At 41.3% G+C, this 17,128-nt stretch overlaps 2 protein-coding genes across 2 annotated transcripts in view; one reads left to right on the top strand and one right to left on the bottom strand.

Moving 5' to 3' along the window:
• RRM1 (ribonucleotide reductase catalytic subunit M1) overlaps nucleotides 1–6,215 on the top strand; it is a 33,996-nt gene extending 27,781 nt beyond the window's left edge. The window contains exons 16-19 of the mRNA XM_004433934.3: nucleotides 1,947–2,082; nucleotides 2,931–3,026; nucleotides 4,364–4,552; nucleotides 5,591–6,215. Of these exons, the coding sequence (XP_004433991.1) occupies nucleotides 1,947–2,082; nucleotides 2,931–3,026; nucleotides 4,364–4,552; nucleotides 5,591–5,779 (610 nt within the window). The 3' untranslated portion in view covers nucleotides 5,780–6,215. The remainder of the gene's footprint in view (nucleotides 1–1,946; nucleotides 2,083–2,930; nucleotides 3,027–4,363; nucleotides 4,553–5,590) is intronic.
• Nucleotides 6,216–12,715: 6,500 nt separating this feature from the next.
• LOC101406996 (olfactory receptor 52Z1P-like) lies at nucleotides 12,716–13,735 on the bottom strand. Its single transcript, XM_004433933.3, has one exon. It carries the CDS (start codon nucleotides 13,733–13,735, stop codon nucleotides 12,716–12,718), a length of 1,020 nt encoding a protein of 339 aa, XP_004433990.1.
• Between the last annotated feature and the right edge of the window lie 3,393 nt (nucleotides 13,736–17,128).

Here is a 17,128-nt window from a genome sequence, read left to right as displayed (position 1 = left end):
TGTCACCCCTTCAAACTAGTAATTATAAGAGATTTGAGGGCAGGCAGAATGTTTTGCTGAGTGAATAATGAAAAAAGTTGTTTTCATTTTCTATCGTGGTGAGTCTGTCATCTCAGGGTTAATGCATATACAAAGTGTTTAATGTTTGCAGAAGGAAGCAGTAACTTTAAAATGCTCTTTAAAAAATATCTATTTGCCTTAAAATTGTTTTATTACTCAAATAATACGTTAGAAAATTTAGAAAAACATACGCGTGGAAAGGGAATAAAATGAAAATTATCCCAATACCACTTCCCCCAGAAAACTTGTTTGCATCTTTTTGTCTGTCATCCTTCAAACTTTCTTCTGAGCATGTGTAGATGTGTGTATTTATGTGCAAATTAAACTTTTCCAAAAATGGACCTGTTCTCTGTTTTGTTTTTTCTCAAAATACTATAGCGTAGATATTTTTTTATGTACAACTTTCTTAAATTTCAAAATTAATACGTGAATACATGTTCCTTGTTAATAAAGTTCAAATACAGAGATTAAATAGAAAGTAAAAGCCCTTCTTTGTACCTGTTCTGCCAACCACTTGTCGCACAAAACAAACAAAAAACCAACTTATTCTTTTTCCAAGAGATAATCATTGTTAATAGTGCATATTTTTCTAGACCTTTTTTTGGTCTAGAAATGTTGATGTTTGCTAATATACACACACAGTTTTGTTACATAAATGTGATCAAACTTGACATATTCTGAGACTTTTTATTTAGTGATTTATTTTGGAGATCTTTTTCTTTTAGTACATGCAGATTTTCCTAATGTTTTTAATGATTACAGACAATTCCAATTTGAATATATCATATATGTATGACTTTTCAAAACATTTTCCTGTCTTTGGGCAGGAAATCACTGTCCACTTTACTGAGGAAGTAAAGACATGGAGATAGTTGGTGGTTTGCTTGATGCCTCACAGCTAGAAAGTGACAGAGTGAGATTAGAACCCAGTTGTACCGACTCCATTAGGATATGAGGCTCTATGCTAAGCACTGTATGAATCCAGAGGTAGAGAATGTGTAGAATGTAGGAAAGACAAGCTCTTTGTGTTGGAGAAACTTAAGACTAAGGTAAGACATGCAACACAAATAGTTAAAGTATACATAACGGTACAGGTCATATAAAATTTTGCAGAGCAAATATTTGTATTTGACACTTGTATTTAGTGTCTGCCCCATCAGGAAAGGGGTTCTAGAGTAAATATCTCTTGGAATGAGCTTTGAAGGACGAGCTTAGGGCAGTTGGAAGATTTCTGCATGTTCAGATAGTGTATTCTTCCTTAAGTACTCTCTTTGGCACTGGATAGAGTCAAAAGATGTTGACATTCTTCTAGGAACTTATAATTGAAGAGGTAATAGAGGAAGTGAGGAATATACTGTGAGCATAATCTTCCCTTTTCATTATCCTACTGAGAATAATGGAGAATTGTGGTGATAGGTGTCTGATTCTGACCACTTTCACATCATTATGTTTCCTGAAAGGGCCCAGCACAGTGGTCACATGGGCACTTAGGAAAGAGTGAGGGTTGAATGAGTGTACCCTGATACAGCTGAGGACTCTGCAACAGCCATTTGAGTATTTCCTTGGGCAAGATAGTGTATCAACTGCTCTGATTCCTGAGTGCCACAGTGCGAGTGGCATAAGTCATGGCATGGTAAGGATTGCCAGCAGTAAAAACTGCTAATTCTGATTAGGAGTCAGGCACTTAGGAGAGGAACGAGCTATACCACTCATACTGTGGAGTTGCATTCAATACTGTGAGAGTTAAATTCAAAAGTCATCATTTGAGTCTAATGCATGTATGATGTTACTCATAGCAGCTGCATTTACTACAGTGAGCTAAAGTAGCTGCCTTCCTGGCCGATTGTGGTTTTAGGACTAGCACCTAATAATCTCCTTTTCTTTAGGTATGGTGTAAGAAACAGTTTACTTATTGCCCCAATGCCTACTGCTTCAACTGCTCAGATTTTGGGAAATAATGAGTCCATTGAACCTTATACCAGCAACATTTACACTCGCAGAGTCTTGTCAGGAGAATTTCAGGTGAGAAAATCACAACTGGACCTACAGGGAAATCTTTGAAAAGTCTGATGTTAGAAATAAATGCTAACTCATATTTAGTATATCCCTTTATCTCAGTATGGGGGCAAAGCTTTGATTAGATTTTCATCTCTAATATTATTCTATGTTATTTCAGCGAATAATAGACATTTAATAAATATCTGCTGAAAGAATGAATGATTGAGAGTTAAGTATGAAAGTAACTTGTTGATATTCGAGTTCATATGATGTTTAAACATTCTGTGATCATAGTAATGTATACTATAACCTCAGATGTTTAAGTTGGTGATACTCAATAGAAGTATCATTTAAGACAGTGGTTCTTACCTAGGTTACAGATTAGAATTTCTGGTGGTTGGGACCAGTGTTTTTTTTAAGGTTCCCAGGTAATTCTAATGTGCAGCTAGGGTTGAGAACCAGTAATTTAAACTATTTTATTTGTGAATTTGCAGATATCCTGAAATAAATTTCTGTAAGGTTTGGGGTGGATGCATTTCTAATTTTTCTTCTTACGTATTTATTGTATCCTTACTTAGAAAAAAAAAGGATCAATCCATAGATTTACTCAGCTTAGGCAATGTTCATTATTTCACTTTTGCAAATACCATATATTCTGTTTCTTGAATAACAAATACCAAGATTTTAAAGGAATATAGCTTTTGTGTGGTGGGATGGGCATCTCAGTTTTATTAAAAATAGAATTTGCCAAGCAATCTCATGTTAAATAATTCTTCAATGATCTTATTTACTTTAAGCTCCAGGCCTGTGATCCTGTTTAGGCCCTGTCATTGTTATTTATTCCTTTACATATTTTCTGCTTTTGCATTCAGATTGTAAATCCTCACTTACTGAAAGATCTTACTGAGCGGGGCTTGTGGAATGAAGAGATGAAAAATCAGATTATTGCATGCAATGGCTCTATCCAGGTACAGAGTGAAAGAAAAAGTGTCTTCTTTAGGACCTAAGTTGAACATTGGTACCTTCTCACTTACCCCAGGCAATGGAGAGAAAGAATGGCTATTCACCGTGATCATATAGTCTTATGTAGCTCTCTTCACCTCTGCATTGTTGCGCTAGGATTATATACATCTTCACATAGCTAGGCCTTACCCCCTTATTTGTGCAATAATATAAAGCAGTGGCTCCCAACTTCTCTGCACGTTAGAATCAATTGGGGAGCTTTTAAAATCCTGAAGCTTAGGTTGCACCCCATACCAGTTAAATAAGAATGTCTGGGAATGGAAGCCAGGCATAAGTATTTTTTAAAGACTCCCTAGGTAATTCCAAAGTGCATTAAAGTTTGGGGACCATTGATATAAAGTCTGAAGTTAGAGAGTCAAACTTAATTAAAAAGTATGATGGAGGGCCAGCCCTGTGGCTTAGCGGTTAAGTGCGCGTGCTCCACTGCTGGTGTCCCGGGTTCGGATCCCGGGCGCACACCAACGCACTGCTTCTCCGGCCATGCTGAGGTCACATCCCACGTACAGCAACTAGAAGGATGTGAAACTATGATGTACAACTATCTACTGGGGCTTTGGGGGAAAATAAATAAATAAAATTATTTTAAAAAAAAAGTATGATGGAGATTGAGGACTGATAGTCCAAAAGACAGAGCCACAAATAGTGTTTAATAATAAAATATTTGCAACTGAGAATCAAGGAGCATTTATTTGTAGATAGAGGACTCTGGCTAAACATTGTTCTGCTTAGCAACACAGATAAAGATTCCTAACATTTCTATATTTGCTGATAGAAACTGTAGCATTAACCAGTCTGTATGATGCAAGTTAACCCTAGACCTAAGAAAACCTTATTTCTACTGAGTCCAAATGTAGTTTGCAGAGTCTTAGCTTATTTAAAGGGTTTTGTCTCATTGCTTCCCTGGATCTTGTCCCTGTGAGTTATACCCTTGATTATTTGTTTTCTGTAAAACACAAGGGTAATTTATTGCTTAGGTCTGACTTTTTCTTTCTTAAGTGCTTCTAGAACAATGACTGTTTTGGTCATAAACCAATTAAAGATGGATCTTAAATCACTACCATCAGACTGATGTTTTGTTTGTTAGATGGGGTTTTGTTGGGCTTTCTAAGCGAGAGGTGAGCAGTCTTGGGAAACTTGATAAGGATCATATTGTATTATACTGAATGGTAGGGTCAGACCTGGCAGGAAATAGAACCAAGGCCAGACCCTTGGGTCATTATTCTGTTAATCATACTGCTTTCTTCAACCAGAGTACAATAAACATTTCATTTCCCTTCTTCAGAGCATACAAGAAATTCCTGATGACCTGAAGCAACTTTATAAGACTGTGTGGGAAATTTCTCAGAAAACCATTCTCAAGATGGCAGCCGAGAGAGGCGCTTTTATTGATCAAAGCCAGTCTTTGAACATCCATATTGCTGAGCCTAACTATGGCAAACTGACTAGCATGCACTTCTATGGCTGGAAGCAGGTTGGTGGAGGAAAGCAAGGAGGACTTATTGCCAACTTGGGATATTTGGGAATTGGAACAGAGTTTTATATTCTAGCTACCTGTTAAGTATTGCCGCCTAGAAGTTATTCTTTCACTTCAAATCTGATATGTTAAAACCAACCCATGGATTTTGTACCAGATCAAACTCTCACTTTGGATTTTCTCGTTTCTTTTAGGATTGTTTCATCCCTGGGTTTGAAACCTTGGAGTTAACCTGTGATCCTCCCTTTACTCTCCATGTAGTCACTCACCAAGTTGTGTTGGTTTTTCTTTTGTACTGTTTCTTGACTTTCTTCTTTACTATTCCACTGCCATTATTCTTAACTTCTTAACTGATCTCTTCTTCTGGTATTTCTGGGCTCTAGGCCATCTTGTGCATTGCTGCCATTACTAAAATAAAACTACATATGTCAACCCACTATTCAAAAACATCCATTGTTCCCCCACTTTATCTATCTAAAGTATAAAAGCCATTTACTTAGCTAGTCATTGCCAACTGTAAAGTCCTGTGATTCTGGATTGTATTCATATTCCTTGGCAATATGCTGGGTGTTGATATAAAATTACAATTTTTTTTAATTTAGCAAACATTTATTGAACATATTTACTATGTGCCAGGACTGGGGTACTGAATAGAAGATGATGATCCTTATCCTTGTAGTCATAATCTGTTCTTATACAGAGATACATTCTAGGCCTCCAAATACTTATAATCTAAGGCAGACATGTTGTCTTAGGCAAACTTGGAAGTCATACACATAAAAACAAAAAAAAGACTAGAGAACAAAAATATTTGACATTTCCAAAGAGATAAGCTTGTTTTAAGGGTGAAAAGAACAGAGTATATTGTCTGACTCTTTCTCTTTCTTTAAGCATTTTTGAGAGGGCTTCCTGGAAGAAATAGAATTCCAAGTTTAGAAAACAATTTGCATTTATGGAAATGTATTTTAAACATTGGTCTTGAATGTCTAGTGTTCTCATAGTTTCTCCTAATAGTTGTATTTATTTCCCTTGTAGGGTTTGAAGACTGGGATGTATTATTTAAGGACAAGACCAGCCGCTAATCCGATCCAGTTCACTCTAAATAAAGAGAAGCTGAAAGATAAGGAAAAGGCATCAAAAGAGGAAGAAGAGAAGGAGAGGAACACAGCAGCCATGGTGTGCTCTTTGGAGAACAGAGATGAGTGTCTGATGTGTGGATCCTGAGGAAAGTCTTACAGAGACCAGCACTTCTTCAATAGCCCAACTACTTGAGCATAGATAGGCATAGTAGGGTTGCTTGAAGTGGTAAGGCTTTGCTGGACCTTATTGCAGCAAAAAGATCAATCGATTTAAAGTACTGTTTCTATATAGTGTGAAAGTAATGATTTTTTAAAATGGATATATTGGGAATCAAAATAGAAGTTTTAGGAATGCAAAAGAAGTCATCTTGCAAATAGGGAGTGATTAAATAGGGTTTCTTTGCCCATCTGGCACCCCTTTTCTGGTGACCTCAGTTTTGGTGAAGAGACTTAGTTTTACTGCTTTGACTGGTGGGTCCGTTGGAAGCAAAACTGAGTCATAACCCTTGAGAAGTGCTGACAGGACTTTATCTGGATAAGGTCTTATAGGTCATTCTGAAATAAAGATAAATATTTCTGAATGATTGTGTGTGACTAATTTTGTCATTTATTTTCATACAAAGGTCGAATTTGAAAAAACATTTCCTGTTCTTTGAGAATATAGGGAGAAAATTTTAAGACAAGTTACTGAGACACTATATAGAATTCTGATTTTAATGTATGCTTTTTTCCTCTTTTTTTTATTGTGGTAAAATATACATTACATAAATGTTACCATTTTACCCATTTTAAAGCATACAGTTTAGTGGCATTAAGTACATACACAACGTACAACCGTTACCACTATCTACAGGCATACCTCGGAAACATTGCAGGTTTGGTTCCAGACCACTGCAGTAAAGCGAGTCACACGAATTTTTTGGTTTCCCAGTGCATATAAAGGTTATGTTTACACTATACTGTAGGCTAAGTGTGCAACAGCATTATGTCTAAAAACAAATGTACATACCTTAATTGAAAAAGACTTGCTAAAAAATGCTAACCATCATCTGAGCCTTTAGTGAGTTGTAATCTTTTTGCTGGTGGAGAGTCTTGCCTCCATGTTTGGCTGCTGACTGATTAGGGTGGTGGTTGCTGAAGGCTGGAGTGGCTGTGGCAGTTTCTTAAAGTAAGACAACAGTGAAGTTTGCTGCATCGATTGAATCTTCCTTTCACAAACGATTTCTCTGTAGCATGGGATGCTGTATGATAGCATTTTTCCCACAGAACTTTCAAAATTGGAGTCAATCCTCTCAAACCCTGCTGCTGCTTTATCAACTAGGTTTATGTAATATTCAAACCTTTGCTGTCATTTCAACAGTCTTCACAAGGAATAGATTTTATCTCAAGAAGCCACTTTCTTTGCTTATCCATCAGAAACAACTCATCCGTTAAAGTTTTATCATGAGATTGCAGCAGTACAGTCACATCTTCTGGCTCTACTTCTAGTTCTCTTGCTATTTCCACCACATCTGCAGTTACCATCTCGACTTAAGTCTTGAATCCTTCAAAGTCACCCAGGAGGATTAGAATCAACTTGCAAACTCCTGTTAATGTTGATATTTTGACTTCTTCCCATGAATCATGAATGTTCTTAATGGTATCTAGAGTGGTGAATCCTTTCTAGAAGGTTTTTAATTTACTTTGCCCAGATCCATCAGAGGAGTCACTATTTGTGGCAGCTATACCCTTACGAGATGTATTTCTAAAATAGTAAGATTTGAAGGGTGAAATTACTCCTTGATCCATGGGCTGCAGAATGGATATTGTGTTAGAAGGCATGAAAACAACATTAATTTTGTTGTACATCTCCATCAGAGCTCTTGGGTGACTAGGTGCATTGTCAAAGAGCAGTTATATTTTGAAAGGAATCTTTTTCTCTGAGCAGTAAGTCTCAACAGTGGGCTTAAAATATGCAGGAAACTGTGTTGTAAACAGATGTACTGTCATCCAGGCTTTGTTCCATTTACAGAGCACAGGCAGAGTAGATTTAGCATAATTCTTAAGGGCCCTCGAATTTTTGGAATGGTAAATGAGCATTGGCTTCAACTTAAAGTCATCAGCTGTATTAGCCCCTAACAAGAAAGGCAGCGACGCTCTAACAAGGCAGCCCCTAACAAGCTGCCTGTCCTTTGCAGCTTTGAGGCCAGGCATTGACTTCTCTCTATGAAAGTCCTAGAAGGCATCTTCTTCCAATATAAGACTATTTCATCTACACTGAAAATCTGTTGTTTAGTGTAGCCGCCTTCATGAATTATCTTAGCTAGATCTTCTGGATAGCTTGCTGCAGCTTCTACGTCAGCATTCACTGCACTTTTTTGTTATGGAGACAGCTTCTGTCCTTAAACCCAATGAACCAACCTCTGTTAACTACAAGCTTTCCTTCTGCAGCTTCCTGACCTCTCTCAGCCTTCGTAGAATTGAATAGAGTAAGGGCCTTGCTCTGGAATAAGCTTGGGCTTAAGGGAATGTTGTGGCTGGTTTGATCTTCTATCCAGACCATTAAAACTCTCCATATCAGCAATAAGGACATTTTGCTTTCTTAATCATTTGTGTGTCTACTGGAGCAGCACTTTTAATTTCCTTCAAGAACTTTTCCTTTGCATTCACAACTTGGCTAATTGGCCCAAGAGGCCTAGGTTTCAGCCCATCTCAGCTTTTGACATGCCTTCCTCACTAAGCTTAATAATTTCTAGCTTTTGATTTAAAGTCAGAGATGTGTGACTCTTCCTTTCACTTGAACACTTAGAGGCCATTGTAGGGTTATTAATTGGCCTAATTTCACTATTGTGTCTCAGGGACTAGGGAGGCCTGAGGAGAGGGAAAGAGATGGGGGAAAGGCCGGTCACTGGAGCAGTTAGAACACACACACTTGTCAATTAAGTTCGCTGACATATGGGCGCAGTTCATGATGCTCCAAAACAGTTACGGTAGTAACATCAAAGATCATTGATCACAGGTCATCATAACAAATATAATAATGAAAAAGTTTGAAATATTCCAAGAATTACCAAAATGACATAGAGACTTGAAGAAAGCAAATGCTGTTGGAAAAATGGCACCAATAGTCTTGCTTGACACAAGGTTGCCACATACCTTCAATTTGTAAAAAAACCCAATATCTGCAAAATGCAATAAAATGAGGTATGCCTGTATTTCCAGAACTTTTTCATCATCCCAAACAGATATCCCCATTCACTTCTCCCCTCAGTCCCTGGAAACCTCTGCTTTCTGTCTCTGAATTTGCCTATTCTAGGTACCTCCTATAAATAGAATCATACAATGTGTGTCCTTTTCTGTCTGACTTGTTTCACTTAGCATAATGTTTTCAGGTTCATCCATGCAGCATGTATCATAATTTTATTTCTTTTTAAGGCTGAATAATATTCCATTGCATGTATATATCACATTTTGTTTATCCATTCATCTGTAAATAGACATTTGAGTTATTTCCACCTTTTGGCTATTGTGAATAATGCTGCTGTGAACATTGATGCACAAGTAACTGTTTGGATTCCTACTTTCAATTCTTGTGGGTATATACCTAGAAGAGGAATTGCTGTGTTTAACTGTTTGATGAACTGCCAAACTGTTTTCTATAGCAGCTGCACCATTTTACATTTCCACCAGCAGTGCATGAGAGTTCCAATTATTCCACATCCTTGCCAGCATTTACTAATTTTTTATATTTTTTATAATAACCATCCTAATGGCTGTATGTCTTGGTGTGGGTCTCCGAGTTTATCCTGCTTGGAGTTTGTTGAGCTGCTTGGATTGGTAGATTCACATCTTTCATTAAATTTGGAAAGTTTTCAGCCCTTATTTCTCCAGATTATGTTTTTGCCCCTTTCTTTTCCTTCTGGGCCTCCTATAATACATCTATCAGTCCATTTATTGGTGTCCCACGAGTCCCGACTCTCTTCACCCTTCTTTATTCCTTTTCTGCTTCTTAGACTCGATAATTTCAATCGTCCTATCTTCAGGTTCACTGATTCTTTCTTCTTCCTGCTCATATCTGCTGTTGAACAGCTCCTTTAATGAAATTTTCATTTCAGTTATTTTCATTCTAGAATTTCCATTTGGTTCCTTTTAATAATTTCTATCTCTTTGTTGATTTCTGATTTTGTTAATACATAATTTTCCTGATTGCCTTTACTTATTTGTCCATGTTTTCCTTTGACTCGTCAAACAAGTTTAAGACAGTTGTTTCAGTGTATTTGTCTAGTAAATCTGATGGCTGGGCTTCCTTAGGGACAGTTTCTGTCAGTTTATCTTGTTCTTTTGAATGGGCTACATTTTCCTGTTTCATTGTATGTCTGTGATTTTTTTGTTGCAATATTTTGTTTGAGAGTTTTCTAGACTACTTTTGCAGTGCAGTCGCTGTTCCTTTAGTGCATGTTCAGTTAATGTTTCGACAGATTTCCTTGAGTTTCAGGAGCTATCTCAGTCTTTTGCAGATTGGCTCTGTGCTAGGGCACTCCTTCCACACTTGGCTAGGCTTGCTCTGAGCCTAGGAATCTGTGATGGTTAATTTTATGTGTCAGCTAGGTAGGCCATGGTACACAGATATTTGGTCAAACACTAGTCTGGATAGCACTGTGAAGGTATTTTTTTTTTTAAATCAGAGTTTGAGTAAATCAGATTACTGTCTGTAGTGTGGGGGCCTCATCCAATCAACTGAAGTTCTTAAGAGAAAAAAGAATGAGGTCCCCTGAGAAAGAAGGACTTGTGCCTCCAGACTGCCTTTGGACTTGAACTGCAATATCAGCTCTTCTCTGGGTCTTCAGCCTGCTGGCCTGCTCCGCCAATTTTGGATTTGCCAGTTCCACAATTGTGTGAGCCAATTACTTAAAATCTCTCTAGATTATGAGTCTATATATGTATATATTCGTATATATACACACACACCCCTCTTATTGATTCTGTTTCTCTGGAGAATGAGAACCTTGACTAATACAGATTTTGGTACCAAAAGTGGTTCTAGAGGAATGGAATCTGAATTGGTTCTGGGGTTTCTGGAATTGGTTCTCTAATCTGATTAGCTTTAAAGGCACTAATGACTATTTCCAGTAGTACAGAGAGCACTGATAGTCCATGGTATGATGTGGCAATAGAAATAGGCAAAATATCATCATTTTTCACTCCTAATCAAATACTTACAAGAGGCAAGGTTCTGGGTGACCATGTATATGTTGTGCCTCGGGTATATCAACTCTCCAGCCCTATGTCATAACTTAGTTCATCTTGATGACCTTTCCCTTCCACGATACATCACACTGCTCCATTACATTGATGACATGCTAATTGGACCTAGTGAGCAGGAAGTAGCAACTACTCTAGACTGCTTGGTAAGACATTTGTGTGTCAAAGAGAGGGAAATAAATCCGACAAAAATTCAGGGGGCTTCTACCTCAGTGAATTTTCTAGGGGTCCAATGGTATGAGGTGTGTTGAGATACTCATTCTATCGTGAAGGATAAATTGTTGCACTTGGGTCCTCCTACAACCAAAAGAGAGGCACAGCGCCTAGTGGGCCTCTTTGGATTTTGGAGGCAATATGGCAACAATATTCCTTATTTGGGTGTGCTACTCTGGCCCATTTACCATGTGACCTGAAAAGCTGCTAGTTTTGAGTGGCGCCCAGAACAAGAGAAGGCTCTGCAACGGGTCCAGGCTGCCATGCAAGCTGCTCTGCCATTTGGACCATATGATCCAGCAGATCCATGGTGCTGAAGTGTCAGTGGCAGATACGGATGCTGATTGGAGGCTTTGGCAGGCCCTTAGGATTTTGGAGCAAAGCCCTGCCATCCTCTGTTGATAGCTACTCACCTTTTGAGAAAAAGCTTTCGGCTTGCTACTGGGCCTTAGTAGAGACTGAATGCTTAACCGTGGGCCACCAAGCTACCGTGCAACCTGAGCTGCCCATCATGAACTGGATGTTGTCTGACCCACCAAGCCATAAAATTGGGCATGCACAGTAGCATTCCATCATCAAATGGAAGTGGTACAAGCAAGATTGGGCTTAGGTAGGTCCTGAAAGCACAAGTAAATTACTGAAGAAGTGGCACAAATGCCCATGGTTCTCACTCCTGCTACACCTTCTCTCTCCCAGCCTACACGTATGGCCTCATGGGGAGTCCCTATGGTCAGTTAGAGGAAGAGAAAACTTGGGTGGTTTACAGATGGCTCTGTGCAGTATGCAGACACCACAGCCCCTTTCTGGGACATCCCTGAAGGACACTCGATTCTATAGATGACAGAGAGCTGTGGAAGTCTTTTAAGCAGGGGGTAATTTTTAAGTAAATCACACTGGCTATCATGGGAAGAGTGGCCTGACCTATGGGTTTGGGTCAGGCTCAAGTACAAGATCAGGGCCTAGTCTAGTCTTTGGATCAGACTGGGTCTGATCCTGGTCTGGGTGTCTGTCAGACTAGGGGACCCTGGGCAGCACCTGACCTGTTTGGGCTAGACTGGACACCTGGGGTAGGCCTGACCTGTGTGCCTCTGTCAGATTAGGGATATCAGCCAGGTCCTCATCTGTTTCGGGGACTAATTAGACTCTAGAACCCAACCTGTGTGTTTGGATTAGACTAGAGGTGTCAAGGCTGAGCTGTATATTTGGTCAGACTGGCCTTCGTGTCAAGTCTTGGGCTGTATTTGGGAGAGACTTCCCCCAGGGAAGGGCCTAACCAGTTTATTTGTTTCAGACTGGGTGTTCGGGGCAGGTTGTGGTCTGTATGACTTGCTCTATACAACTTTCAGTGGAGCTCCATACATCCAGATATTAGTTGGGGGCTTTCTCAGGAGTTGGGGGAAAGATGCCAGAGAAACTAAACTAACAAGGATAAATAGGGAAAAGCAATTTTATTATTGGAGTGAAAGCAGAGCATACTAAGTATTCAAAAAGCAGTACTTGACTAACAATGGACCTTCTGTTGAGCCCATAATCTTCTCTGGAAATTTCAGCTTGTCTCATAGTACTGCCTGCTTATCTCTTGTTCCCTGAGGTCACAGCCCCAATTTCCTGAGCTGATGTAGTCCTCTCACCCTGGTAGTTTCCCCTCCACTCTCATAATCTGCAGCCTCTTTGGCTTCTCCCCAACCTCCTGGGCTGATTCCTTTCCACAGAGCATCTTTTCTACATGTTGCTGGATCTCCCTGGTCCTCACCCCATAAATGACAGGATTCAAGGCTCCTGGGAGCAGCAAATAGATGGCACTGAGCAGGTTCTGGATATCCTGAGACACAGTCTTGGTCCCTCGAAAAACAATGGAAGTGGAAAGACCAGAGAGGTAGATGATGAGGATGACCAGTAAGTGGGAGCCACATGTGTGCAAGGCCTTTGCTCGAGCTTTCCCGGAAGAGATCTGGAAGGCAGCATAGATGACGTGGGTATAGGAGGTCCCCAGCAGGGCTAAATCAAAGGTCACATTGACCAGCCACATGGCCAGCCCCAACTGATTGTTGAAGGTCAAGTCTCCACAAGCTATGCTCAGCAGTGCAATGTACTCACAAGTGAAGTGTCGAATCACTGCTGTCCGGCAGAATTGAGCTTGTGAGGTTAGCAACACCAAGGGCACTGCCACTCCCAGGCTCCGTGTCAGGGCAAGAATGGCCACCATGCCCAGCAGGCGGGTGGTCATCAGGTCAGTGTAGCGGAGTGGGTGGCAGATGGCCATATAGCGATCTAGGGCCATGGCCAGCAGGAGGTTGTAGTCCAGAAGGAGGGTAAAGTAGATAAAGAACATCTGGGCCAGGCAGCCATACAGTGATATGGGATTAGCATAATGCACAAAGCCCTCCAGCATTTTGGGCATCACAGCTGTGGCAGCACAAATGTTGACAGCTAGGAGCAGGGCAATGAGCACGTACATGGGCTGATGCAAGCTCTGCTGACCCGCCACCGTCTGGATGACCAGGCCATTGGCTGAGATCATGGTCACATAAAGGAAGGTAAGAGGCAGGACCAGGAGGGACCGCCACTCTCGCAATCCAGGGAAGCCCACCAGGAAGAAGTTGGTATAGGAGATGTTGAAGGTGCTGGTATTTCCATCCTCACCCATTAGCTTTGGCCTTGGCGTGGCCGGAGGAGTGGGGATCAGAGACTGTTAGAACAAAACAGTCAATGGGAGAAAGCCTATTTCTAATTTAGGCCCTGAGGGGTTTGCGAGGAAGATGGACCACTTCCCATATGTATGTCTGCTCCTTCGGGGCACAGACAGGTATTATGCCAGATGTTATGGGAGCTACAAAGATGAACAAGACATTCCTTGTCCTCAGGGAGCTTTTGGCCTCTGTGTGTGAAATGTAAACTTACAAGACACTTGTTTATCTGTGATGTTCCAGGTAATTGATTGCTGAGTAAAAGATTAGGAGGGAAGTGGGTGTGCAATATGAGGGGAAAGAAGAGTGATGGGCCAGAGGTGATAGAACGGATGAAGAAGACCCTTGATTAGGAGGAAAAGAAAGTATATGAGGAATCTTTGGTCCAAGAAGCCTGGGAAGGACTAGGTGGGGCTTATCAGGGAGAGAGGAACCAGTCAGGAATGATGGACTCACTTTTGTGTTTGGGGTGCACAGTGACAAGGACAGAGGCAAGTTGCTGGGGAGACCTCTGGTCTTCTTGGACCACAAACAACAGGCCACAGAGACTTTCCCCTTCCTAAGCCCCTATAGACTGGCTGTGGGGCCTCCTGCCTGGTCTTGTCCTCAGTGTCATGGATGATGACCTTGCTTTCCTTTCAGAATGTGAGTTCCAGGAGAGCAGCGGTAACAGCACACTTCTGGTGTGTTCCTGGGGCTCCAAGCACAGAGCCACCATAGACACACAGGAGGTGCTCGAACACTGCCTGCTCAGTGGGCAAATGAGGAATAGTAAGAAGGTGGGAGGAGTCTAAACATTTACTTGGGCTCTGAAAGCAGTGATTTTGAAGCTTTGGCCAGCTTCTTGTATAATTAAGAGAGCAGGTATTAAAAGATATATGATTCAGTAATGGGCCCACATCTTATTTATGATTCCTAAGGGGCAGACAGAATAACAGTTGTCAGTGAAGGAGACTGAGAAAAAGAGAGAAGAGAGGTAGAGCGAGAACCAGGAGCAAGAGGAGTTGTGAAGACTTGCACAGACTTGCACAGCAAGAGGAGAGGTTTGGTTGTTCTGGAAGCGTCAAGGTAAAGGAATTTACAGACCTAGTAGAGACAAAAGACCAACACAGCTAAATCACCCTATAAGGCTTAATGTTCTGACTAGCAGGGGAGTGGGACAGATGGGAGAGCTGAGAGGAAGATGCCAGACATCCTGTGCTCTCTGTAGAAAGAGGCATACCTCCTCTGCTGTAAAAGTCAGAGCCACAGACAAGAGCTCCTTTGAGTTCCTCTGTCCCCACAAACTGGCCACTGTGTTCATCTTTCTCTCTTCCTTCAGTTCCCGGTGAAAGAGATGTCTCTTCTCTCCTCTGCCCTCAGGATATCTTCCACTTGTCCCCCTTTTTCCCTCAGCATATGAAAAAGCTCAAGTCTGTCATTAGAGAAAATAAACTCTTCCTTAACTTCATATAGCTCTCTAGCTTCCAATCTTTCTCCTCACCTTTAAGGCCAAGTCCCTGGACATGTCTTTACCATGGAATAACCACTGTCTTGCTGATCTATCTCCCAGCTAGACTGAAAGTGTTGCTAGTGGGGGACGATGTCTTATTCATCTCTGTCCCAGTGCCCAGCACAGAGCCCACTGCAGAATATGTGCTCGGTAGGTGTTGTGTTGAAGGAATACATGCAGGCAGAGAGGAATTTTAACATTCTCATTTGCAACTTAGAGCAGCCCTTTGAGGTTGAATGAATGAATGCATGAATGAATGAGTAACTAACCCTATCAAGGCCCGGAGATTCCAAGTGATTTACTTAGTTTCACCTTGCAAGAAGAGCCAGGCCTCAAACTCAGGTCTTCTAGGACTCTTCCATCCACACCACAGCTTTCCCCCTCACACCCCACATGAGAGGCAGCATTTGACAGGCCCCAAGCATTCTTAGTCTCAGCAACAATATGAAGAGTTAGCATTCATTGAGTACTTACTACATGCCAGGCATGATTCCAAAGGTTTTTCCATAGAGTATCTCTTAATACTCACAGCAACCCTAAGATGAACACTATTTATTAGCCCAGTTTATAGATGAGGACACTGAGGTTTAGGATGTTAACTAATTTTCTTAAACTATCATAGATATTAAATGATAGAGCTGGGATATGAACTTAGGCTTGTCAGTGGTAAAAGGTGGAGTTCAGTTCCAATCTCAGGTTTACCTTCCTCCAAATCCCCTATAAATCCTTCTTTGTCTTCTCACCCCCAACCTCACCATGGCAGCCTGTAGTGACCTCCCGTCGGGGCGCAGGCTGCTGTGCTTTGGTTTCACCTCTGAAAAGGTAAAGCCTGAGGTCAGCGCCCAGCTCCAAGGCACTGATCTGTGAGACTGAGGGGGAGGATGGATAAGTAGACCTGTGGCTCCAGAGGAGGAGCCTTAGGAGATTCCCAGTGGGGAGTCATTTCCAGGGACTCAAAGGAGGAAATGATGAGAAACCCAGAAGAACTTGGGGAGGACCCCAAGGAGACAGGCTGGGAGGAGGTGACAGTGTACTAACATTTTCATTTCTGTGGCTCTTGATATCGCTCATAGAGCAGTTACATCTTCTGAGGGATTTCTGCCATTTTACAGATGAGCCATTAGAGGCTCAGAGCAAGTCAGTGTTCAGGTCAGGCTCCATCCCAGGGGCACCAACAGGCAGAAGCTGGTAGTACTGACTGGTATGACCTGGGGCTCGGCTAAGGGGAAGGGGCTCTTGCAATTTGGGGGTTACATGGGCACTCAGGGGTTACCCAAAGGCAGAAAAAGGTGACAGTGGGAGAGCCCAGTGGTCCAGACAGGGACCTGATTTAGGGGCAGTGTGTGTGTGTGTGTGTGTATGTTTGTGAGTGTGTGTGTGTGTGTGCACGCAGGTGTGCATGAATCCCCTGCATGTACATGCACGCTGAGACTGGTGAGGTATTTACTTCCCCAGTCTGGATGGCTCAGGAGCTTAGGCAGGATGTGACTTCAGTGTGGACTCAGGTGTGAACAGCCGAGATGCACAGAGGCAGGGGCTGGCTCCTCCAGGGAGGCGTCACCAGTTTGTCCTCTAGAATTTGGAAACAGGAGGACTGAAAAAGCTCTTCTCCTCTTTTTCTGCCTTCTTTGGATTGAATGTTTTTTTATGACTCCGTTTTATCTTCTTTGTTGGCTTATTAGCTGTGCCTCTTAGTTGTGTCATTTTTGTGGTTGCTTTAGGGGTTATAGTGCACATCTTTAACTTACTGCAGTTTACTTTTAAGTAATATTATGCCACTTCAACACATAGTGTGAGATCCTTACAACAGGATTCTTCCATTTCCCTCTCCTAGTGTTTGTGTTATTGTTGTCATATGTTT

Source organism: Ceratotherium simum, chromosome 7 (assembly GCF_057802395.1).
Source record: "Ceratotherium simum simum isolate JZ-2026a chromosome 7, ASM5780239v1, whole genome shotgun sequence".
Classification (NCBI taxonomy): Eukaryota; Metazoa; Chordata; class Mammalia; order Perissodactyla; family Rhinocerotidae; genus Ceratotherium; species Ceratotherium simum.
The sequence above is the reverse complement of the archived record's forward strand: the minus strand, read 5'-3'. Positions and strand labels throughout refer to the sequence as shown.